At 54.6% G+C, this 24887-nt stretch overlaps 1 protein-coding gene across 5 annotated transcripts in view; it reads right to left on the bottom strand.

Annotated features, from left to right (window-relative positions):
• The window catches only part of SORCS2 (sortilin related VPS10 domain containing receptor 2), a 552106-nt gene that overhangs the window by 73335 nt on the left and 453884 nt on the right, over positions 1-24887 (bottom strand). For all 5 annotated transcript variants that reach the window (XM_016951273.4, XM_016951274.4, XM_016951275.4 and 2 more), the window contains exons 5-7: positions 12285-12358; positions 4980-5044; positions 1867-1985 (exon numbers count right to left, since the gene is read on the bottom strand). In XM_016951273.4, the coding sequence (XP_016806762.3) occupies positions 1867-1985; positions 4980-5044; positions 12285-12358 (258 nt within the window). The remainder of the gene's footprint in view (positions 1-1866; positions 1986-4979; positions 5045-12284; positions 12359-24887) is intronic.

Raw genomic sequence — 24887 nt, 5'->3', positions numbered from 1 at the left:
TGCCCCTCACAAACAATGTCGCGAGCACCGACACCAGACAAGCTAAGTCTGTGACCTTGTGCAGAAAGAGACCACCCTGCGATCGGGTCTGAACACAGACCAGACGTGAACATCGTTCAAACCCCCAAGATGCCCAGACACCCACCCTGGCTGAGATGAGCAAGGGCTGCTGCTTTACTGACCGGCTCCTGCCTCCCCCTGAGTCTCCTGCCTCCCCTGAATCGCCCCTCCCTTTAGAGAAGATTGATTGAGATGCCCAATCCTAGCAGGACCTCACCTCCTCACATCCCTCAATCCAGAGTCACACCCGGTTTCCTCGCAACCCCCCCAGATCACCTCCTGCAGCCCACACCTGACAATCAGGCCCTCCTAACCTCTCTGAGACGCCCAGGTTCCCCAGGGCATGTGTTCCCCCTTGCTGCACTGAGTGATAACCCAGCCTGCTCGGCCATAGGTGAGCTCCGGGGGTCTTAGGCTGCAGGGCTTTGACAGGCGAGCCTGTCTAACGTTTAGAAACCACTCAACATGGGAGATGGTTGCCCAGAGAGCTGACACTGTCTTTGCTCTGGTACTTAGTGGACATCTGCAGAAATGCAATGCTAGGAGCTGGGAAAGCAGGTGGGGGGTTCAGACCTAGAGCCCAGCCTCAGCTTGCCTGAGTCAGGTGTAGGGACAAAAGGAGTAAATGGTACAGAATGACACAGTGGGGCCTGGACTGTGATGGAGGAAGGCACAGGGCTGGGGGTCCTCAGAGGAGGCACCAGTGACCCTGAATTGGAGGCAGAAGTCAGGGAAGACTTCCTGGAGGAGGAAGTGCATGATTGAGTCTTTGAGAAGGAGCAGGAATCAGCCAGTGGAGAAGCGAGGCACAGCACAGGGAACAGTACGAGCAAATGCATGGACTGAGGATCAAAAGCCAGGGGCTGGGGCTCAGCAGAGAGCAGTGGAGACTGGGCAGGGCTGGAGGTTAGGGGCAGTGGCAGCAGCAGCCTCCTGCCTGGCCTGCTTTAACAGTGGGGGATGGGATGCCCAATGCCTGCCCTAGCGCCTAACTCCATGGTGGCCCTTGGCACACACTGAGTGTAGAGTGGGGAGCTGGGGTGACCAAGTGTGGCTGAGACATGGGAAGGAGGAGGCTGGGAAGCACGGAGGCCCTTCTGGGGAGAGGGCACCCAGCAGCTGCCCTCAAGGGGCTTCCTTGGGGGAAACTTTGGATTTGTTTTACAGGGTCCCAGAGGGCAGAACAGAACCCAGTGGATGGGAGTCCGATGACGCAGACTCTGTCTCAGGGCCAGAAGAAACAGGCCAGTGACGGGCTACTCAGCAGAGGGCTAGGCTGTTTCGAGAGGGCTGAGCTCCCCATCCATGAAGGTGAAGAAAAGCTGGATGGATTGGTTGTGTGCTAGAGTTTCTGAATTAGCTGGGACCACATGGCTGCTGAGGGTGGGCCCACCTGTGACCTGAGGGCACAGGCAGCAGGGTCCTGGTCACAGGGCTGTGGATAGCCGGTGCCTGGTGGCCAAGAGCCGGGACCAGAAGCAGTCCTGGTCAGTTCCAAAGTCACTGATAAAGCCAAATGGGACTAAATGGGCTTAGGTTTGGGGACCCCGAGTGGCTGGGAGGTTCGTGGTGGCCAGAAGGGAGGTGGAGCCTCAGTGTCCCTGAGCCACAGTTCTGGGCTTGTGAGGGCTTCTGTGGATGGCTGCAGCCACAGCCACGGTCAGAAACCGTGACCTGCAAAGTAGCATTTGAGAGTGAAATACCTGTTTTATTGCCTCTTTTCTGAGCGATTCCATTTTTGCCGCGAACGGGTCATCCGCCACGTCACCTGTTGCCAATTTCCAAAAGCCCCGGAAGCAACCTTACCTTAAAGAAGATGTAATCGTCCTGCACGGTCAGAGACCCGTGGTCAATGGGGCCTGCGAACGGGGCTGTCAGCATCTTCTCGGAGCAATTGTGGATTGCGCAGGTGACGTACCGAAAATCTACAGGAGAGAGGCGCCGACCCAGGCGGTCAGACTCCAGCCGGAGCCAGAGACAGCCCGAGACATGTGCTGGACTCTATCCTCCTCCAATACCACTGTGGTGTGGCTTCGTGGGCTTGAATTCTAAAGGCCACTGTGATGACACCTGCGGCTGAGGGTGTCATCCTCGCTCACTGTGGGCCACCTGCACTCTGACACGAGCTCCTTCAACCCTCAGGAAGGTGTTCGTGCTACTCTGGAGCCTGCCATCCCCTGCAGGAGGGGTCAGCACAGGCGATGGTGGGTACCTCGTCACACCCAGACATGCACAGCCCCCACACCCTCCTGAAGTCTCTCACACCTAAGCAGGGATGGGGGCGGGTGGGGCTCAAGGGTTCTTTTCCCCCAAATTTTAAGCAAATGCTTCTACCCTTTTCCAAATATTTATGGTTGAGCAATATTGAATGCACGCTTTGTCAGGGAGCTGCTAATTTAAAGTTCTTCTGTTTCCCCGGGGCAAATTTATGTGGAGAAGCTGGATCCTGGAGGCCTCAGGAAGCTCTGCGTTCCAGCTTGTGAGCCAGGAGGAAGATTTATCCAAAGGGACCAAGGGAAGGGTGCCTCCTCCTCCTCCTCCTCCTCTTCCTCCTCTTCCTTTTCCTCCTCCTCCTGCCCCCGGCCCTGGGTGACCCGGCAGCATGGAGAATGGTTAAGGGAAGACGTTTAAGAACCAGAAAGGCCCACCCCTGAGCTCAGCCTCAGGTTTCTGCACTGAACAATGGGGTGGGCCCACCTGCCCAGGCTGTTCAGAGGAGGCAGAAGGCAGTGTACACAGAGGGTACGTGGGCAGCAGCACCAGGCCACTGCCAAGCCCTCCTGAGCCGCACCCATGTTCCCTTGAAACTGACTGGTGTGCCCGGCACTCAACACTGAACCACTGAACTTCCCGCAGTGGGGCTGCCTGGCTGGAGATGCAGTGAAATGACTAGCTCAGGGGCAGGATCAGTCAACAATCTACTGACTGACTGACTCACTCACTCACTCATTCACTCACTCACTCACTCACTCAATCACTCACTCACTCATTCATTCACTCAGTCACTCATTCACTCACTCACTTATTCACTCACTCACTTATTCACTCTTCACTCACTCACTCATTCACTCTTCACTCACTCACTCATTCACTCATCACTCAATCATTCACTCACACACTCTTTCAATTACTCACTCACTTATTCACCCACTCACTCATTCTCTCATTCACTCACTCACTCACTCATTCACCCACCCTTTCACTCACTCATCACTCATTCACTCACACACTCTTTCAATTACTCACTCACTTATTCACCCACTCACTCATTCTCTCATTCACTCACTCACTCACTCATTCACCCACCCTTTCACTCACTCATCACTCATTCACTCACACACTCTTTCAATTACTCACTCACTTATTCACCCACTCACTCATTCTCTCATTCACTCACTCACTCACTCATTCACCCACTCTTTCACTCACTCAATCATTCCTTCACTCACACACCTATTCACTTATTCACTCATTCACCCACTCACTCATCCACTCACTCACTCACTCACTCACTCACCTATTCATTCATTCATTCCCTCAATCACTCACTCATTCATCCATCTCACCATGGTCAGGCTCTCAGTGTTCCAGGCCTAGAGCCAACACAACAGACCAGGGCCACCTCTCAGGCTGATGGGTTGTGTGCTGGGTATAGTAGCCCTGATGATAGTGCTTGCCAATTTCTGTGGTATACACAACCCCACATGGCCATGCAGGAGCCACCTAGATGAAATTGGTGAATATGGAGTTGAAAAGAGCTGTGGACAGTGGGTGCTCATGAGCCAGGGCCAGCTGAAGCTCTGGAAAGGGCAGACAGCTAACCCAGACAACGTGGTGTGATGCGGACAGTGAGTCTTTCTCTCTGTAGCACATGTTATTTTGCAATGTTTTGCCCAGTAGGCTACTCAGGGGCAACCCCGGCATCTGGCTAGGTGCTTATTCATTCAGCAGCCTTACACAGGTGATCAGTAGCCTCCACTGGTACTCAAGGAGTTCCAGGCCCTGGAGAGTGCAGAGCTGGGATGGTGGAGCCCAGCAGAGGTGGCTGGCAGGGTGCCTGAGATCAAAGGTAAGAAATTCAAAAAGGGAGGAGCATTCCCAGCAGGGGTGGTGAGAGGTGCACCAGCCGGGACCTTGTGACCCCAGGCAAACCTGGACTGCCCCTGAGCTGTTGCCCTGGTTATCAACACAGAACAGTAATAGCGCTGGCCCCGCCTGCCCAAGTGTGGCAGGGTGGGGGTGGGGTAGGGGTGGGGGGTAGGGCGGGGAGCCACACCTAACAACTGACCCTGCCCCCGAAAGCTTGGCCATGATGACCCCGCGTTGAGGACTCTGCATTCACTTATTTCATATCACTATCCATTTCACAGGCCAGGAGACTGGGGTGACTGGCCTCGGGCCCCGAGGTTGGCCAGCGGCAGGGCTGGGAGCTGATGCCGGCATTTCTGTTTTAATGGGGACACATCCTGGCTCAGGTGATCCTGCACAGAGGATGTCTCTGTGGGGACTCAGCTGCTCTGCCCTCCTCAGAGCACCCTCCTGTCACACAGCATGTACGGCCCTGGGCAGGAAGTTGGCTGGGTCCGGTGTGCACACCCGTGCCCCCACCCCCACCCCCCACCTCCACACTTGGCACATGCCAGGGGTGGGGGGCTGAGTGAGTGGGAAACACTCAGTGCTCAGGAGCCAGAACAAATCACCCTCTTAATAGACTTTTCCACTGGAGTGGAGCTCCCTGACTTCGATTCCTCCCCAGCTGGAAAACAAGCACATTTAAAATCATGCCACATCGAGACACAGTGAGGCCGGCTGTGTAGGGCCAGCCACTGGGGACAAGCGACTGAACACAGGTGCAGCTGAGCTGTGTCGGGTGCGAGGTGACTCAGGGATACCTGGTGCCTGTGCACTGCCCGGCTTACCTCCACCGAGGTCCTGGGCTTCCACGTGGACCAAGTCAGGGTCAGCGTCCACCCCAGACACAGACCTGGAAAAGAAGAGCTGAGGCTGGGGTCGGGAATGGAGTCACCACGCCCGTCCCCCAGCAGCTCCCCACACTCCCTGCAGCCACGTGGCCTCCCTGGTTCTGAAGCCGCCCTTGCTCTGTGGGTCCGGAGGGCATCACCTCCCCAGGACCCCACCTGCTCCTGAGGTGCTTGGAGTCTCTGCGTTTTCCTTGAGTGAGCTGAGGGGGTTGGAGTCTCTGCGTCTTTCTTGTGTGAGCTGAGGGGGTTGGGTTTCTTCCTGCCATGGGAGTGTTTGTAAAAGACTTTCTTCTTCATAAAAGACTTTCACGTTGCTTTTTCATTTTTGTTTGTTTTGTTTTATTTTGATCATCTAAAATGACTACAGGAGGCAGGCAGGCCTGGGACTCCCATCCTATCCTCATTTTATAAATATGGAAACTGTGGCTCAGAGAAGCAAAATGACTCTCCCAGAGCCATACAGTGCTAAGGGCTGACCTGGGATTCAAGCCAGGCTCACCTGAGCTGTTGCTCCGTCTCCTGCTCCCCATGACCTGGTCAAGTGTGGCCTTGGGAAGATTCCTCTCTCAGCCATCAGCCCTCCCCCTGGTGCTGCCTCCAGGGATTTGCCTGAATCCTTTCGTGAGGTGGCGAAGGCTCCAGCAAGAGGAATGCACCCCCTACCCCATCACTCGACAGTTTGCACCAGGCTGTCCCCACACATGGGCCTGGACTGTGCACTGTGAGGCAGGTGCCTTCATCTGCATCCATAGGTGACCCCACTAGGGCCAGAACGGGTCTGTGACTTGCCTGAGGCAACATGGCTCAGACCAGGGCAGTCTCAGGCTCCTGCCCAGGTCTGCTGGATCCCAAAATGCATGCTCTCCTCAGACCCCACACACTGCCCTGCTCACAACCAAGGCCTTCTCCTAATACCACAAGTCTAGATGTCCCATCTGTTATGGGACTCTGCCTCCTTTGGGGGTGGTCCCAGCTTCAGAGAAGCCGTGAAGGAAATGCAGGAGTTTTGCCAAGTGGCTGAGTTCCATAGATATCTCTAAGAGCCCTGTGGGACAAACCTACTGTGTCCAAGGCCCGCTGCGGGTCCTGGGGACAGAGATAAAGGAGACACTGCAGCTGCCCTGTGGGCTCCTGGGTCAGGACACTCAGGCGGGGGCTGTGGTTCTCCCACTCCACCCTCAATCCACCCACACCTCATCCCTGTCCAACTCCTCTCCCCGTTTCATTGCCCTGCTGGGCGAAGTCTTTAACTGGGCAGGAGAAGAGGGAGGAAGCTTCTGTCTTGAGAGGCAAAAGCCAGGTCCTGAGTCTGTGCTGCACACAGCATGTCACTTGAACTCACTTAATAGCTCCATTTGGTGGCAGGTGCTCAGGTACAGGGAATGTCCTAGGTGCTCTAGTTGCCTTATCATACTTATCTTGAATGATCCCGAATGGTTTGATTATACCCATTTTACAGACGAGGAAACTAAGGCCCAGACAGGTGAAAACAGATCAAAGCTCATAAAGCTAATAGAGCAAGATCCACTACCCAGGTTCTGCCATTTCCAAAGCAACATCTTTTCATCACACAGGTTGCTTCCTAGCTATGTACAGCATTGTGTACCAAATAATGCGGTGAAGGGATAGTGGTGGGGGGAGGAGTACAGCTGCCCCACCCTCAGTCCAGGGTCTCAGCTGGAGTCTACACGTGCCCTGGCCCCTTTGTCCAAGGCTCTTCCCTGTGCTCTCACAGACTGCCCACCTGCATGGGGCTGGCTGGAGGTGGAAAGCCTCGCTTGCCCTCTTGGACACTCTCTCCTGGCTTTTCCAGTAATTACTCTGGCAGCAATTCTGCCTTGAATTTATGCAGTACTCGTCCTCTCAGTGCTGCAGAGCCAGCAATGACAGGGCAAAGGCTGCTGCTCAGGGTTGGCAAGTCTGAAAGCCTCGCCTTTGAGGGACATCCACCCATCCATTCACCACCTGGCTCACAGGGGTTCTGTGAGGGGCCAAGCCTATGAATCACCTGGAATGAGGCCTGAGGCGGGACAGAAGACATGTCCTAGGGTCACAGCTTCATACGCTGGTCCTCCAGGGAAGGCAGGGATGGAGTCCAATTTTGGTGTCATATTCAATATATGCCCAGTGTTGGGCCTGGCTCCCAGGAGGGGAGTGCGGATTTTTTTTTTTTTTTTTTTAATGAAAGGAACCTTAGTGAGGACCTGGTCCAGGGTTTCTCAAACCAAGCACCGCATCCCATCTCCCAGATTTCACCATCTCCATGTGCCCACTGAACTGTCATCTACCTGCCACTTTCTTCACACTGAAAACTTCCACCTGCTTTAGCCTTCTGCGAAGCAAGACTCCCTGGGAACTCCTGGATTTGGTGGCTGGTCATGTTTGTTATCACACACATTCCAACTAATATGACTGTTAAAGCCGCTTATCCATTTACCACACCAGTCCCTCTTATGGACACGCCCAAGAGCAAACTGAGCCTCAAGATGAGGAAGTCACTTCCTGGTATCAGTGGCCACTCAGCGCTGGGGGCAGGAGCACCCACATAGCCTGCTTGCAAGTGGTTGAGATGTCTCAGGCACAGTGCCCAGTCCCCCATGGCCTCTCCCCACCATTGACAGTTTCCCACCCAGACTTGGCCCCGTTCGGTTCCCAACCTTCCTCCCAACCTGCCTGGCACCAGGATCCCCATTTGCCTCACCTTCTCCAGGGATCAGGTCTACCCAAGTGGCCCCAGGTGGACAGGGGAAATCCATAAATGGGTTTGAGTGGCACAGACCCCACATATGTGCCATGTGGCGGGAGCCAGCTGGGACTCCCCTGTAGTCTATTGAGATTTCAAACACAGGGGCACCAGCATCAATCATTTTGACCCTAGTTAAAGAGCTCTCCCTTTCAAGGTGGAGTGTTGATTTCGGCTTTTGTGAATAGACCATTTGTAAGCTCCTTGGAAAGGAGGTCTCAGGCCTGACATTGCTCTCTCCTGAATACAGACAGGCATTGTTCCCTTCAGCAGCAGGCCCTCCACCAGCAATATAGAATTTTAGCCTCATCATCCATCATCTGTGAAGCGGGGCAATGACACCTGGGGCACAGGCTCCCTCTGCCCTCACTCATTCATTCACCCACTCACCCAATCACAGACTCACTCACTCACCCACTCACTCAGTCACTCACTCAATCACAGACTCACTGACTCACCCACTCACTCATTCACTCGGTCAATCACAGACTCATTCACTCACTCACTCATTCTCTCAGTCACTCATTCACTTACTCAGTCACAGACTCACTTATTCATTTAACCACTCAGTCAATTACAGACTCATTCACTCACCCACTCACTCACTCACTCAGCCACTCACTCAGTCACTCAATCACCGACTCACTCACTCAGTCACACATTTGCTCAATCAGACTCACTCATTCACTCACTCAGTCACAGACTCACTCACTCAGCCACTCAGCCACTCATTCACTCAATCACAGACTCACTCAGTCACTCATTCACTAATCACTCGTCCACTCACTCAGTCACTTATTCACTCACTCAACCATAGACTCACTTATTCACTCACTCACTCATTCACTCAGTGACTCACTCACTCATTCACTTACTCATTCACTCACTCACTTACTCATTCCCTCACTCATTCAGTCACAGACTCACTCACTCACTCATTCACTCACCCAGTCACAGACTCACTCACTCAGCCACTCATTCACTCACAGTCACAGACTCACTCACTCAGCTACTCACTCATTCACTCAATCACAGACTGAGTCACTCATTCACTAATTACTCATTCACTCAGTCACTCATTCACTCACTCACTAACTCATTCAGTGACTCACTCACCCACTCACTCATTAATTCATTCAGTCAGTTAGTTACTTGCTCACTCATTCATTCACTCATTCTTTTACTCAATCACACACTCAGCTACTCATTCATTTACTCATTCATTCATTCACTCACCTACTCATTTATTCACTCATTTATTACCTAACTCACCACTCAGTCATTCACTCATTCATTCCCTCACTCAATCACACACTCAGTTATTTACTCATCCATTTACTCACTCGGTTGTTACTCATTCACTCACTCACCTACTCATTCACTCATTTATTCACTCATTCATTCATTACCTAACTCATCACTCACTCAGCCATTTACTCATTCATTTCCTGAGTCACTCACCCTATAAATTCATTTATTTACCATGTTTGTTCCTTTAGTCTCTTGCTCTGAGCACTTCCCACAGCCATTTCTCAGTGTACTGGCGAAGGCCCTGGGCTAGACACCAGTGTACAGGTGGCCTGAGGCCTGGTGCCTGCTCCAGGCCCCTCAGTCATAGGTTTTGAAGACTCTGTTAGACTGTATTTATAACAACTCAGATAAAGCCCCACTCCCCGCAGGAAATGGCAAGCCTGACACACAGGCCTTCTTGCTTGTTGAGGTCTCCACTGCTTAGAAATGGCAGGCCAGTGAGCTGGCCGGGGGCAGGTGGCCCTCAGGGAGTGAGTGTTTTGGGGAGGTGGGAACTGACTTTCACCCCATTTGTGCTGAGGGCAGCTCCAGTGCAAATGGTTCTGTTAAGCCCAGAAAGGTGTGATCATCAAGGCTGTAGTGGGGAGACCTCCACCTCTTCCTTCTATGGACAGAGGCCCTGCCGCCCCCGTGCCCTGCACCAGGGCCAGGCCCGGAGTGAATGGAGGGAAGGCTGAGGCTTTCCCTGGGTGAGTGTGGGGCTGAGCAAGGAGGCAGATGCAGGAACACCCGGTGAAGCCCAGGCGGCCAGACCACCCAGCAGAGTGGGCAAGGGCCCTGGCCACAGCCAGAGGTAGACCGAGTCTCAGGGCTACAGCTTGGGGGCAGCAGGACTTAGAATGTGGGCCCGAGCCTATCCAAGCCTCAGTTCCCTCCTGTGACATGAGACCTAGAATGTGTGCCTGAGCCTCAGTTCTTCCCTGTGACATGAGGGAGACCCGCATGGGCTGCTGTGGGGATGCCGTGGAATGGTGCACTCAGAGCCTCCATGCGCTGCCCAGCGGACACTCAGTATTCAAAGCAGGATGGCTGCAGGGCAGCTGCTGTTATGATTCTGTTCTGGGGCGTGGAGACACTGAGGGCAGGGTGGGGGGCGGGTACCCGAGGCCCTGCCCAGGAGGCAGCAGGTATCAGGGCACCTGGGGCTGCTCCCTCTCGCTTGCAGGCCACTCTAATGAGCTTGCTTGCTGTGTAGCTTCACAAAACGTTAATGAGTCTGAGCTTCAGACAGAACACGGGGCTTTGTCAATTCCCGCTGTCAGTTCAAGGACAAAGAACTCCTTGGAAATGCTGTCAAAACAGCATTATTCACCGCTTACAAGGGGAGGGGAGGCATCCCCACCGCTGTCACCACGCTCCAGGAGAGATCCCAGGGCCGGGGGCCGTGGTGGTCAGCGTCTGCTGTGATTCCCTCGAATAACAGCAGGGAAACTTGGGGGAGGAAACAATTTGATTTGCCTGAGATAATAACACGTTTGAATTATCGCCAATTTCCCTCTGGGCGCTATGGGTCGGTTTCTTTCTCTGGCTGGAGAGCTGTCCATGAGCCCGGCCTGGCCTGGGAGTGAACAGAGCTCTGCCAATCCCCCAGAGCGACTTGGCTCAGAAATCGCACCTCCTGGCTCTGCTCCCCACCTCTGTGAGCGCTCAGGCCCAGGCAGGGCAGCTCTGGCTCCTGACAGTTGACAGCAATGACAAGGCCAGTGATGGATGGCTGTGCTCTGGTTTCCGAGGGAGGAACCGGGCCCTCCCGTGGGCAATCCGCAGACAGACGGCCGTCGCCTCTCCCCATGAGCCAACGGCGTGTACACCAGCAGTCGGCATTCCAGAGGAAAAAGGCTTCCTTCAGCCTGTGGGGTGGCCAGGACGCCAGTCTCCTGCCACGGTCAGCGTGACATTACGAAGGGCCCTTGCCCACTCTGCAGCCGCCAACTTGAACCTCTTAATAATTTTGTTTTTAATTGGAGCTTTGGAAGGGAAGGCTGAGGGGGCAAGAGAGTGTGTGTAGGGCTGATAGCCCGGGCTCCCCCTCCAGCCCTGCGCCCTCGGGATGGGTAGGAAGCCCTTTCCGTGTGTTTTTCTGTTGGAGAGACCAGGCTGTGGCCTGCGCAGGAGGCCCGTGCAATGGTCTGTTCCACACGTGGGATAAGAAAGAGAAAGGCTAGCACTGTGTGTGTGTGTGCGTGTGTGTACACACACAAGAAAGAGGAATGCCATGGAATCAGCACATCAAGGAGCGGTGCAACATGAAAGGCAGTGTGACCAGAAGGACGGGATATGGCCCCAGCAGGAGAGAGGCAGGCCTGAGTTCTGAACGGCTGCACTGGCTCCTGGCCCCACGCTGCTGCCTAAGACCCTGGGCAAGCCCTCATCCTCCACAGCCCTCATGGATGCATCCCACAGACATTTCTCAAGGAAAGCCGAGTGCCCCTGTGCAGTGAGGCTGAGGTGCTGCCCAGGGGGCACACTGAGAGGCTCCCCTGAGGATGCACTCGAGTGGCTGGTACCCACCATCGGAACACAGAGGCCCCCAGTGGCCCTCTGCCTGGGACAGGAGCCTCCTTTCTCGGGTCTGCCTCCTCAGGAGGCCAGGGTGGGGGCTTGTCTGGGGTACAACCCCAAACTTATCCTGCTCATTGGCACCCAGCAGGGGCTGGGAAAGGTGACAGGCTGAGCAGTGGAAGGGGGGCCCAGGTGTGGATAAGCAGGAGAGCAGGGCTGAGGCAGGCCGGGTCAGCACCCACAGGGTCTGTTAGTCAGGGGCTGAGTCAGGGCCTGGGGTCGGGCAGGGAGTGCGGAGTGGTGGGCCGCGTGCTGTGCTGGGGACATGTGTACATCGGCACCTCTCTCCACTGGGGATGCTGTGAGGCTCGGGGAGGGAACAGCAGTGGCACAGGGCCACATAGCTGGTTCATGGGTAAAAACGTGGCCTGAGGGACACCAACCCCTGGACTCTACCATTTCTGATACCACCCAATGCGGAGCAGGAAGAACGACTGGGGGTTCCCCTGGGATGAGGAGGGTGTGGGGCTGCAGGCAGAGGCAGTGGACGGTGGGGACCCAGCCCCGGGATGGGGAGGGTCCAGAGGAGGAAAGGGAGCTGCAGGGATGGGCTCCCAAGGGTTTGGGGGAAGTGCTCTCACCAGAGCCGCGGGCCCCACGGGTTCGGGGTGGGGAAGTGCTCTCACCAGAACACGTGGTCTTTGGTCACTCGCTCTTGCAGAAGTGTCCACTTTTTCCCCAAGTCAGATGACACGTAGAGCTTTAGGGCAGAAAAAAGAAACAAAAGCTTGGTCAGGACGTCAGGAATAAGCTGCTTCTGAGAGAGGGTGATGTCTTCACCACAGCAGATCCCCCAGGAGAAGTCAGCCTTGTCCAGTGGACACGCGGAGGCGCTGTGCTCATGCTGGGATGCAGACCAAACTCCAATGCCTCCAGGAGGAACCATTCCTGTCCCCGGGCCAGCTGGCAGGAGCCAGGAGACAAGGTTCTCCAGGGTGAAATCCAGAGGGGTCTCACAGAGGAGGTGTGTCTGAGCCTCAAAGGTGGGAGGGACTTTATAATCCTGTGTGAGGATGGGAGGAAGGGCGTTTGGGAGGAAGGAGCCACGTGTTGCCAGGGCTGGAGCAGTGAACGGATGGCAGAGCAGGACACAGCAGTGGCCCCGAGCAGGGGTGTGGCATCTGCTGCAGGGGTCAGTGCAGGCGCAGGTGGGCTGGGGCCTGACACCAGGGCCAGCCTCACAGCGTATGACCAGTGCCATCGCCCAGGGACCTAGCTCAGAAGGGCCCCACATCTGGGGCTTAATTCTCTGCAGCTGCCAACTTGAACGTCTTAATAATTGTGTCTTTAGGGCCAGGTGCGGTGGCTCACGCCTGTAATCCCAGCACCTTGGGAGGTCGAGGCGGGCGGATCACATGAGGTTGGGAGTTCGAGACCAGCCTGACCAACATGGAGAAACCCCGCCTCTACTAAAAATACAAAATTGGCTGGGCGTGGTGGCGCATGCCTGTAATCCCAGCTACTCAGGAGGCTGAGTCAGGAGAATCACTCAAACCCAGGAGGCGGAGGTTGCAGTGAGCTAAGATCACACCACTGCACTCCAGCCCTAGCAACAAGAGCAAAACTCCACCTGAAAAAAAAAATTGTGTCTTTAATTGGAGCTTTGGAAGTGAAGGCTGAGGGGGTAAGAGAGCATGGGTTGGGCTGATTGCCCAGGCTCCCTCTCCAGCCCTGTGCCCTGGGAGGGGTTCTCAGCTGCCTGTGCCCGTGGTCCTGTCTCCACACAGTGACCACCACTGTCCTTGTCCCTGGTGAGTGCCAGGGCCAGGCCTGGGCCCAGGAAGGGGCAGGGGTGGGCACCCTGAGCACTGTCTTGAGGCTGGTCCTGGGGGCCTGGGAGGGTGTCCCTGTGGGCCAGGGAGCACAATGTTAAATGGCTCATAAAGAACATGGTGACAGGCCCAGAGAGAGAGCGCAGAAGAAAGGAAAAGCATTTGACCTGATTGTCAACATTTTTCACTTTGCACTGCACCCTGCAAATCACACAGCTGGCCCTGCCCAAAACCACCAGCCAAGGCCAGATAAGATGAGGCGCTCAGGGGGTCCGTGGTCAGACAGCGTTTCAAGTAGCCCACACCAGAGGCTGTGGGTGGAGGCAGGGAGCCCTGAGGAGGCCAGGCCTGGGCCCAGCTGGGGGCAGCAGCAGAATGGAGAGGAGGACAGGGCTTGAGAGAGGCCTGCACAGGCAGCTGGACAGGTCCTCTGAGGGGTAAGCAGAGCAAAGAGGGTGAGAGGGTTCTTGGATCTGTGCCCCGGAACCGGGGAGGAGTGAATGGGGCCCGGGATACTCAGGGAGCCCACTCCTAGACCTGGGAGGAGTGGGCGGGGTCGGGGGTCCGGGGGTCAGTGCCCCAGGCCTGGGGAGAAGGGAAGGGGCCAGCTGGTCCTCAGGTTCACACCCAGTGCTCTGGCCTGGAGATCTCAGGTACAGACAGGACCTTGATCAAGCTATGAGTTTTGGAAATGCCAGGTGAAGTCGCCAGGGCCACGGGCAAGGCCCAGAGCTGCTCCCCTTTCCACAATGGCCTGTGGGAAAGGGCCTCCCCCTCCTTCATGGAAGAGACAGTCCTGGAGGGAGCCGAGATCTCCTCTGGCAGGAGGGAAGCCAGCTCTTGGGCACAGCAGCGTGTCGGGTGGGGAAGGCATCTCTATCAGGGCTCTCCTCTTGGCCACACCAAGCCCCACCATGCCAGGGGGTGGGACTTCATAGTGCCATTCTCCATATGAGAAACTGGTTATGGGTGCTGGAAACGCTACCGCAAATGTGGCATCTTGGAAACCAAGAAAACAGCAGAAGCAGGAAGCCTATTCTCCGCTCCCTTCCCTTTCTTCCCTGAAGCAGCCCCTAAACCGATGAAGGTCACCAAAGCACACCCTGAGAATGTTTCCACAGCCTAAGAAGAATGTGCCTTCCGAGTCCCCGGCTAAGGAATCCAGGAGTGGCCAACCCAGAGATTCACCTGTTACCCGTGAGGAACAGGCCCTGGCCCATCCCTTGGAATGCAGGCCCTGCAGGGGTCAAGGCCCTCTGTTCTGGGTTGGGAGGAGGTTGCTAGGGGGAGGGTGCGGAGGGAAAAAGCTACATAAACTGCAGGCTTCTTACAAACTGGAGCGGCTCCCCTGTCCAGCCCACTGCCAGCAGACTGTCCCTGCATGTAACTTCCTCCAATAAACCCTGTGTCTCATTCGCTGTTTCTAGGTCTCTTCTGTGGCCTCTTGGGCACGGTGCCATCCCTTCTGGAGTCAACAGGGGTCTGGCACAGCAACTGGGAAAAGCCTCTGTCCACTCCGGAGGAGATTAACGGGATAGCAGAGGGGACTTGTGGAGGCAGTCTGTCCTCCTCTTCTCTCTCCAGAGTGGCCAGGACAATCTCTTAACAGCAATGCCAGGAAGCCTGGGCTCCCATCCTCACCTGGAACCAGCTACCGGGGCAGGCCTCAGTTTTCCCCAGCCATAAAACTGGGCTGACAATCCTCATCCTCACTCAGAAGGTCGGGATGATTCAACCGGATCATGTGCTTTGGAAGTGTAGCCCGTGTCTGACACGCAGCCTATCCACAACACGCGTTTGCCTTTCCCCATCCTGGACAACAGGAGACTCTGTCCCTTTTCCCTTGCCTCTCCTCTGACTCTGGCTCGGTGTTCATTTGCATTTCAATATGTCTCATCCCTAACTCCTAGGTGATGAGTGAACACAGACATCGGGGCTGGGCCAGTGATTCTATAACTGATGTCCCCAGTTCATCTTTGATTTGCGTTATGTTTTTGCCAGCTGCCCCTCTGGGGGTAGGGGCTGTATTGGTGCAATACGGTCCGCACTGCATTTCTCAAGGGAGGATGGACTATGTGGTGTTTAGGGGATCCTTTGCACCCCAGAAGCATCATATGCTGAAGTCCTTGTTATAGAAGCAAAGCTCAGAGCTCACCGTGTTTTGTTGCAGATTCAGGCCTGGGCCAGGAGAGGTCGCTGGCGCCGCCTCACAGGTGCAGCTGATGGAGGAGGCAGGCTGGGCTGGGCTGGGCTGGGCTGGGCTGGGCTGGGAGAGAGGGCTGGAGAGGGAGGCGGGGACCCGGGTCTGTGGAGCTGGCGTCTGCCTCCGTGTCATGGCCTCTGAGTCAGTTTCTTGCCTCAGTTTCCCCATCTATAAAATGATGCCCCAGCTGTAGTGTTTCAAAGGGGAGCGTCTGTGAGTCTAGGGTTCTTGGGCTCCAGCAGGCCTGGCTCCACTAGCGCCCACCGTGCACAGCAGGAGAACTTGCGTGCGCTCCAACGCTGTTCTGAGCCTCAGTTTCACCACTTCTTAAAACGGGAATCTGGCCTCCCGCTTTGAGGGATGTTGGGGATTATCCAGGCACACTGCAAAGTGGTTGCACTTGCCACGCACACAGCACGTTCTGTCGTGATCACCGCCTGATAACACCCGTAATAGCAGGATCCGCTCCAGGTGCGAGCACCAGCCGGGCCCTTTGCCTCTCAAGGTGCCCCCACAACATCGCTAGGAAGTAGATGCTTCTAATAATATCTCGTGCAGACGGAAGATGGAGGCTCGCAGCAATTGAGTGATTCACCCAGGGTCACCCCCTGTCAGACCTGCACTTGAATTATCTGTGGTTTGAATGCACTTCTCTTTATTTCTTCTGTGATCAGGATCTGTCTAGAATGAATCATTTGACCACAGCAATTTCCGTCACTGGCCCAGGAAGGAAGGAAGGCTCAAGCCAACCACTCAACCCAAATTCTTCATCTGCATAACGGGCACGTCATTCACACTAATAGCTGCCAGGATCAGAGGCCACATCTGCTGGCTCTGAGGGCCGCCACAACTGACTTCTTCTGTGCCGCGTGCTTCTTTTCTGTTCCCACGTGTCCTTGTCACGGGCACCACCTTATGATGAACCAACGACATCATGGATGTCACTGCTGTTGCAGACACCGCTGCCACCACTGCTGTTCACCAAAGAAGGATGTGCAGAATCTCAGAAGGGAAACAGGTCATCAAGCCCAACCCTGTGCAGCCCTGCCTCTCAGCACAGGCAGGTGTGCCCCCTCCTCCTGGAAGCCCTCCTGGGCCTAATCACCCTCTGCTCCTGACCCAGCCTCCAAGCCCAGTGCCCAGGGCCTTTTCCTCCCTGGGTTCCTGCCCTCACCTTCCTGCTGCCATGTCTAATAAGTCACCATGCTTCAGATGCAACTGTGTACCCTGCACCAGCTGCACACTGCACCCCTCTCCACCCAGGGCCATGGCCCAGCTGGGCCACACCGTCTCCGTGGACCCCTGCTCCCAGCCCTCGGTCCTGCAGCTGCAGAGCACACCTAGTCCTGCCACTCTCCACGCAGACCTTCCAGGAGGGGTGTGGCCTCCAAAAAAGCCCACACCCTTACATGGGTACACAGTTCCCCCGATACCATTGGATCCCCCTCTGGCTGCCATCCTGCTCACTCCCTGCATGCCCCCACCCCAGGCACGCTCGACTCGGGGCTCACTCACACTTGTGGCACTAATGTGTGCACAGGGTCCTCTGAGCATCTGCACGTGCTGTGCCCTCTGCCTGGAATGCCCTTCCTCATCCCCAGCCGGTGTTCAAGACTCACTTTAAAGTCACCCCCTGGGTCAGGCCTTTGCTAAGGCCGCTGGCTCAGAGGCCCTGCCCCTGCTATTGCAAAGCCAGGGTTAGAGCCCTGTCTGTGAAGTGAGAGTCTGTGCTCAGGGCCCAGGTGCCAGAGAGGATGGGGCTGCAGTGCCTTCGTCCGCCACACCCTCATGTCCTGGTGCCAGTGCCAGCTGGGCTTGGGGGAGGGATCCCCAGGCATGTCCCCTCATGCTAGGCTCAGAACCCTGGTTCTCTGGCCTCTAGCTCCTCAGATCCAGGACATCCTGTATCACTCAGTCCACTCCCATCGCTCCCTAGGCCTGCCCTGGCACCTGTCCCTGGTTTCTAGCCTCTCTTCCTCTACCACGGCACTCAGTCCACTCCCATTGCTCCCCGGGGCCGCCCTGGTGCCTGTCCTGGTTTCTAGCCTCTCTTCCTCCACCATGGCAGGTCCAAGCTCACATTCTGAGCTCTCCAACCATGCAGAGGCCAAGCTGCTTGGCAGCCCCCTCACTCCCCGCCCGCCCTCAGTAGACCCAGCAGCTTCTAACCCATCCCTCGTCATCTGCTCTGCGCCCCCATCCTCATCTAGAAAGGAGGCCCCACGAGGGCAGGGGTTGGTCTGTTTTGCTCCCAGCAGTTGCCCCAGATCCTGAAACCTAGAAGGCCCTCTATAAATACTCCCAGGCAGAGGAAGGCGGGGGCTGAGTCCCAAGGTCGCTGCTGCCTGGGGGTGACATCAGGCCTACTCTGAGGCTCATGCCACACATCCCCCTTCCAGGATCCTCTCCTGCCAGGAAGTGACTCAGTCCCCATTTCTTCCCTGATGACCTCTGACTCCTTGACACCCTCTCCACGGTCACTTCCTCCCTGCACCACCCCCAACTTAGCAGGGCCCAGCAGAAGCTGGCTCCTTTCTCAACCAGCCCTGCTCCTCCAGCCTCCGTGTCTTCCTCCTCCTCCTCTGCGGTCTCAGTAAATGGCCTCCCTCCTTCCCACCATCCACCAGGTCCTGCAACCACAATCCCAGAGGTGCCCGCCACCCCACCTGCCCCACCATAAGCAGAGCCCTCAGGGGCCGGCACCCCATTCCATCTCAGGCCACCCCACTTCCCCACTCCACCTCGGCTGCTCCTGCCTCCCCTAGTCTCCCATCTCGGAAACTTCAGCGATGAGACACTATGCAAGCTACCGCAGTGAAGCTCAGATGCTTAAGCTGCCAATTAGCCGGTCCTGCAGCAGCAAAGCTTTACCACAGTTCACGCTTCAGAGCCGAGATGAACACACCTGGAGCTCTCATGCAGGCTGCCCATGGCAGGGTCCCTGAGGATGAGCAGATCCGAAGAACCAGCCGAGGGCTGAGCCCACTGCAAGACCGGCCAGGATGTTGCCCAAGGAACCACGGCCAGGAGACTGCAGGTGTGAAACGTAGCAAATCCTGGGTGGCTGGCGACCCCCCTGCCCTCCTCGTCCATATCAGAACTGGATCTTCCTCACACAGCCTTGATTCCCTTACCACAGTGGATGAATTCCTGAGCTCGCCTTGAAAACTACAGACCCCACCATTGTCACAAGGGCAATTGCAGCAAATGTCCCTTCTCTCTTCCCCGCAGCTGAAGAAAAGCAGACAGGGCCCTGCATCATGGAACTGTCCCGGCAAAGGTGTCCCGCCTCCAAGGTGTCTTCAGAGATGAAGGCTCCACCCGTGACGCTGACAGTGAGCGGTGAGAAAGGCAGCTGTGTGTGTGGTTGTCTGGCAATACTTTGCGCTCCTGGTACCATGAGTGAAATCATCTCTTTCTCTTCAGCAATCCTGGGAGTTCACAGTGTTAAGCCACCCTCCTTTGCTGCCACATGCATGGAGAAAGCACCCACGATTGTTAAATTGTCTTAAAGAAGGAGGTTGAGAGTCTGTCTTGCTCAGCCCATCTAAACCCTGGCTAACCCCACTCCCACGGTTCCCCAAGCTCAATCATCTGGAATGGGGGTCATTTTGCTCTCTCACCTCCAGGCCTTTGCGCAAGCTGTGCCCTCTGCCTGGAACATCCCTACTTCCCTCTCGTACCCTGGCTACCTCCTGTTTTTCGGGACAGCGTCATTCCCAGCTCCACATCTCCACAGGTAAGAGTCCGGGTCTCCCGGCATGACAGACGAGGCCCTGAGTGATTGCCCTGGGCCCTGTTCCCACCAAACCCCCTCTGGTGTAGCATAAGTCACACTCCACCAACAGGATGCACCCTGATCCCAAAACGCGCATATGCCTCCCGCCCCTGGGTTTTTGTCCAGGATGTTCTGTTCACACAGGAAGCTGTATTAGCTGACGTGGGCTTCCATAACAAAGTACCCCAGAGGGCTCAGCTTAAACCACAGAAACAGATTCTCACACCGTTCTGAGGCCAGAAGTCCAAGATCAAGGTATCGGCAGGGTTGGTTTCTCCCTCCTTGGCTTGCAAATGCCGCCTTCTCCCTCGTCTTTATGTGGTCTTCCCTCTGTGCCTGTCTTTTTTTTGTAGTTTGATTTTTTGAACCAGAGTCTTGCTCCATCACCCAGGCTGGAATGCAGTGGTGCAATCATAGCTCTCTGCAGCCCTGAAACTCCTGGGCTCAATCGATCCTCCTGCCTGGGAGTATCAGTGTGCACCACCACTCCCGCCTCTGTCTGTGTCCTGATCTCCTCTTCTTATAAGGACACCAGTCAAATGGGATCGGAGCCCACCCTAATAGTCTAATGATCATTTAAGGGCCCTATCTCCAAATATAGTCACATTCTTTTGTACCAGGGGTTAGAATTTCAATATAGGAATTTTGGGGGACACAATCCAGCCATATGGATGCGTACCTTCCACCCCCACCCCTGAAGTCCTCCCAGCCCAGCCCCGGCTCAGCTGCCTGCATCTTGGCGGTGCTGTTCCCAGCCTGCCGGCCCCGTGTGCGCTGTGTGGAGCTCATGCCTGCACAGCTGTTTGCTGACTTCCTTGCGTCCTGGGAGTTTATCTCCTGCTCCTCAGCTAAGCCGCTCACAGCCCGGGGGCACACACCTGCCTCACTCACCTGCGGCACCAGCGGTAGCCCGGAATCCGTGGCTGCCAGGTGCGCAAGGCCCATTTGCTGACTGAATGAACACGTTTGACTCTAGGGCAGGGGCTGGTAAGTGCATTCTGTAAAGGGCCAGGTAGTAAATATTTTCAGCCGGGTGGGCTGTGTGGTCTCTGTAGCAACCACTCACCACGGCCTTGGGAGCAGGAAGGCAGCCAGGGATAGTGGTGCACAGAGATGGTGTACCATACACCCTGGAGCAGGTGTCAGCAAGCCATGGGCTGTCACCTGGGTTTGTAAACGGAGCTTCACTGGCACATAGCTATGGTAAGAAGCCATCACCTTTCATATTCAGAAAGGACTTTTTAAAGAAAGTTTTCATCCCCTAGAACATAAGCTTCATGAGGGCAAGGAGCTTTTAATAAGCTTGTGGAGCAGTGCCTGGCATGCAGTATGTGTTCAACAAATACCTGCAGCTCCAGTCATTGGTTGTACTTCTTTTTCTGTCTGGGCCTGACAGACAGTGTGAGAGAGCCTGGCAGCAGCTGTGGCCTTTTACGGAGCCAGGCACTGAGCTGTGCTTGTTGAATGCCACCTTACTTCACACTCACACACCCCCACACACTCACACACACATGTACACACACACGCATGCATATACATACTCACAAACACACCCATAAGCTGGCAATTTTCCCTCTTGACAAATGAAAGAACTGAAGCTCAGAGAGGTTAGGTAAGTTACTCAAGGTCACACAGCACTCCTTTATGTCAGCAATTCCCATCTCACAGACTTGAGCTCACAGGACTGTACCAGGGGCTGAGGAGTCACCCTTGCCTTCAAGAAGGATGGTTGGTCCCTCTAGCCCTTTCTCTGGGTCATCTGAGTGACTCAGGCCAGGCACCCTTCTATCTCATGTCTCAGTTTACCAAATCAGGAGGGCACTGCTCATACCCACAGTCAATAGATGCATAAAAAGCGAGTCGTCACCGTGGGTTCCTGTGAGCAAGGCAATAAAGCCTCCACATTAATGGATGGCGTTATCATTGTCATCACTGTGTCATGCGCTTGCATTTACGACGCCTGCCCTGGAGCTTTATGAAGCCTTTCCAACTCACTCTCCTGGGAGGCGCTTTTACTATCCGCCATCAATTGCTGCAGAAATAGAACATTTCTGCTTAATAAAAGACAAACACCAGCAAATAAACAAGAATAAACACATCGGGGACAGCCCAGTTACTGCAGCTGAAACCCACACGGGTGCATCCTGTGGAAGGGTGAATTTCATCACTCAACATCTCAGAAAGCAGTGGAGGTGGTGAGTGAGGACACGCCTCCCACTCTCATATGAAGATAAAAAGTCAGAGTGAAGCAAGACAGGAGGGAGGGAAAGGAGCAGTTTGAGGGCCCAGGAAGGGCACATAGAAGAGTGTGCCAGTGTCTTCTATAGTTTCTGGAGGTGCTTCGAGTCTGCCCTGGACTCTTAGTGGCAGTTGGATGTGATTGGTGGCACTCAACATGCTTTCATCCCTCACTCCAGGGTGCCTCGTTTCACTGCAGAGGCCTGAAAGCTGCAGCCCAGCATCACGTGGACTCCCTTGCAGCTAGATTTCCAGGTCAGGTGGATGCACTCGTGCCAATTTTGGAAGATGAAAGTGAGGCAGAGGCTTTTTCCTGCCCCACTGGGCCATGTCTGCTGCCAGCAAGGTCACAGGACATGCTTCTGTGTCCACCCTCCAGCTCTGGAGGGTGGAGACCTGGTGGTAGTGAAGGCAGCAGCTGGACTCCACATTCCGGTGTCCAGTCACTGGCTTTATGGAAGTTACCAGGTGCAGGCTGCAGCAATGGCAACATCAGCTGCACCAGCCACATGTTTTTGAGCTTGATAAGTCTGGGAGGTTCTGGTCCCCACCTTCCTGATGGGCAGAGGTAGAAACTTCCTGGTGGGTCTACACTGCAGGCTTTCAGGAGGCATCCTGGGAAGGGGGGTCTAGTCTAAAACCCTCTTCCTTATCTCCCAACAATTTAGAAAGCACTGATCCCTCCTGTTAAATCCCTTTTCTGCTTACCTATCCAGAGGGGAGTATTGTTCCTGCCCTGAGCCCCAGCAGATGAAAATTCTTAGAGCAAAATGAACACATGCTGAGTGAGGGCTTCTCATTGCTAAGAGAATTGTTCTGTTACTCAAGAGATGCCCACTCTCTTCCCTGTTCTGAAGTCTGAGGTCAGAGCGAGCCATCAATGTGGTGTCGAAGCTTGTAGCTCTGCTGGGCAGCTCGTGAACCTGCTGATATTCACAGCAGCCAACGCGAAGGTTGCACCTCTGTTCACTCAATATTAGGGCTCTCCTCACACCCACTGCCAGCAATTTCTACTATTTCTTTAATATGGATCAATGCAAACACTGCTTTACTTAAGGCTGGGGGACTGTGAGGGTTTTTCTTTTTCTTGTCATATGTGATCATCTTTATTGCTCTGAAGATGTATTACAAATTAAAGATACATTTTGATCCATTCTTTAAGCCCCTGTTCGAACATTCCTCCTCCAGGAAGTCTTCCCTGATTGCCCACCCAAAGGTGTCTTCTCTGCCCTACTAAGTTTCTAAAAGGCAATCCTGGGCTCAGATCAATTTCTCACCATGCTGGGAAGCAGAAGAAGTGCTTGATGGGGAATAAAATTCAATAAAATATAAAAGTGAGTTTATGCTTTTAGAAGTAAGTGCCCAGGTTTCTGCCTCAGCAAGCAGGTCTGAAGACCAGGCACAGAGGAAACAGGCTGGTCAGTTTCATGTCAGCAGCCCCCAGGAAGCTGGCGTGGGAAGGGACTGCTGGGCTCTCACTTCCTACCAATCCCAAGGGCCTACTGCAGTCGGCTGAGCCTTGGAAGAAATGCATATTATGCTGTCACCCAGGAAGGCTGTCCAGGCTCCAAGTAAGGTAGACTCACAGTGACCCAAATTATAATGAGGATAAGGGAAGCATCGTAAAGTCATGGAACAGGGCAGTCTGAGGGTAGGTGGACAGGTGTTTGCTGGAGGCAGGGCGGGCATATGGGAAGGAAGAGATAGGGAAGGAAAGGGAGGCAAGCCTTTGGCTTTGCACAAATCTGCAAATCCTTAGAGCGGGGCAATTGTGTCCACTCGATTGACTCTGGGCTTGTCACGTGACTTGCTTTGGCCGATGCTGTGTGAGTAGATGTGATGTTTTCCAGGTCAAAGCTGTTATGCTAAAGCTGCTTGTGTGGGTTGCCCTGCAACCCCTGGAGCCTCTGCCCCCCAATCATGAGAAAAGTGTGCTCTCAGCATAAGAGTCGTATGGGGACACAAACTCCACCAGTAACCAGGAGCCTCATATAGCCAATCCCAGCAAAGCCCAGCAGAGCCTCTGGGCACCCACAGAGCCCCAGGAAGAAGAAATAATGCTTGTTTCTGTAAGCCTTTGAGGCTTGGGGCTGTGTGTTACTCAGTATGATTGTTGCAGATACCTGCCTAATACACCAGATTTGTTGGAGTCAAAGCTGACGTTGTTCCACCACACCACCCTGCTTCTTGAGAATTAGCTTTGAAAAACTGCATAGCCTCCTCAAAAACTAAAGCCCTCTTGTCATTGTTATTAATTTCCTCAAATTCCTCATTCCTTTTACAACTGCAACTAAGCCTTTTTCTTCCCTTATAGTCACAGAAAAGAACCAAAGCAAATAACTGAGATTTCAGCTCCATTAATTTTTCAGGGCACCATAAATTAAAGAGCAATTGCAATGCAGTCAATTTCTGCGGGAAAATAAGTCTCCGTGATTGTGCTTTAGTCTAATTACATGGAAGGCTAAGTAGTGCTATTAATACCCAGAAGCACAAGCCATCCCCAAGGAAGGGGCCAGGAGCAAAGAGGTAGCCCAGGAGGCTGAGAAATGCAGGGACGCCAGTCAGGGAGGACCAAACCTTGGCAAGGAGGCCAGGTCCTGTCGAAAGCCATGGCAAAGGACAGCCAGGAATCTCCATTTGGACGTCCCTGACCTGGACGGTCCCTGTTGGTAGAAATTTATCATTCATTCATCTAACCAACCATCCCCATCCATCCACCACCCACCCATCCATCCATTCATCTCCATCCACCCATCCATCCATCTACCCATTCATCCATCCACCATCCACCCATCCATCTACCATCCATCCATTCATCCATCCATCATCTATCCATCCATCTGTCCACACATCCATCCAACCACCCATCCATCCATCCCCATCCATCCACCCACCCACCCATCCATCCATTCATCCCCATCCACCCATCCATCCACCCATCCATCCATCCATCCATCCAACCACCCACCCATCCATTCATCCATCCATCATCTATCCATCTGTCCACACATCCATCCAACCACCCATCCATCCATCCCCATCCATCCACCCACCCACCCATCCATCCATTCATCCCCATCCACCCATCCATCCACCCATCCATCCATCCATCCATCCATTTATCCATCCATCCATCATCTATACATCTATTCATCCATTCATTCATCTGTCCATCCCTCCTCACCCATCCACCCACCCACCCACCCTCGATCTGTCCATCCAACTAATATTTTCAGCC

This window comes from Pan troglodytes, chromosome 3 (assembly GCF_028858775.2).
Source record: "Pan troglodytes isolate AG18354 chromosome 3, NHGRI_mPanTro3-v2.0_pri, whole genome shotgun sequence".
Classification (NCBI taxonomy): Eukaryota; Metazoa; Chordata; class Mammalia; order Primates; family Hominidae; genus Pan; species Pan troglodytes.
This window is presented reverse-complemented; position numbering and strand designations above follow the sequence as displayed.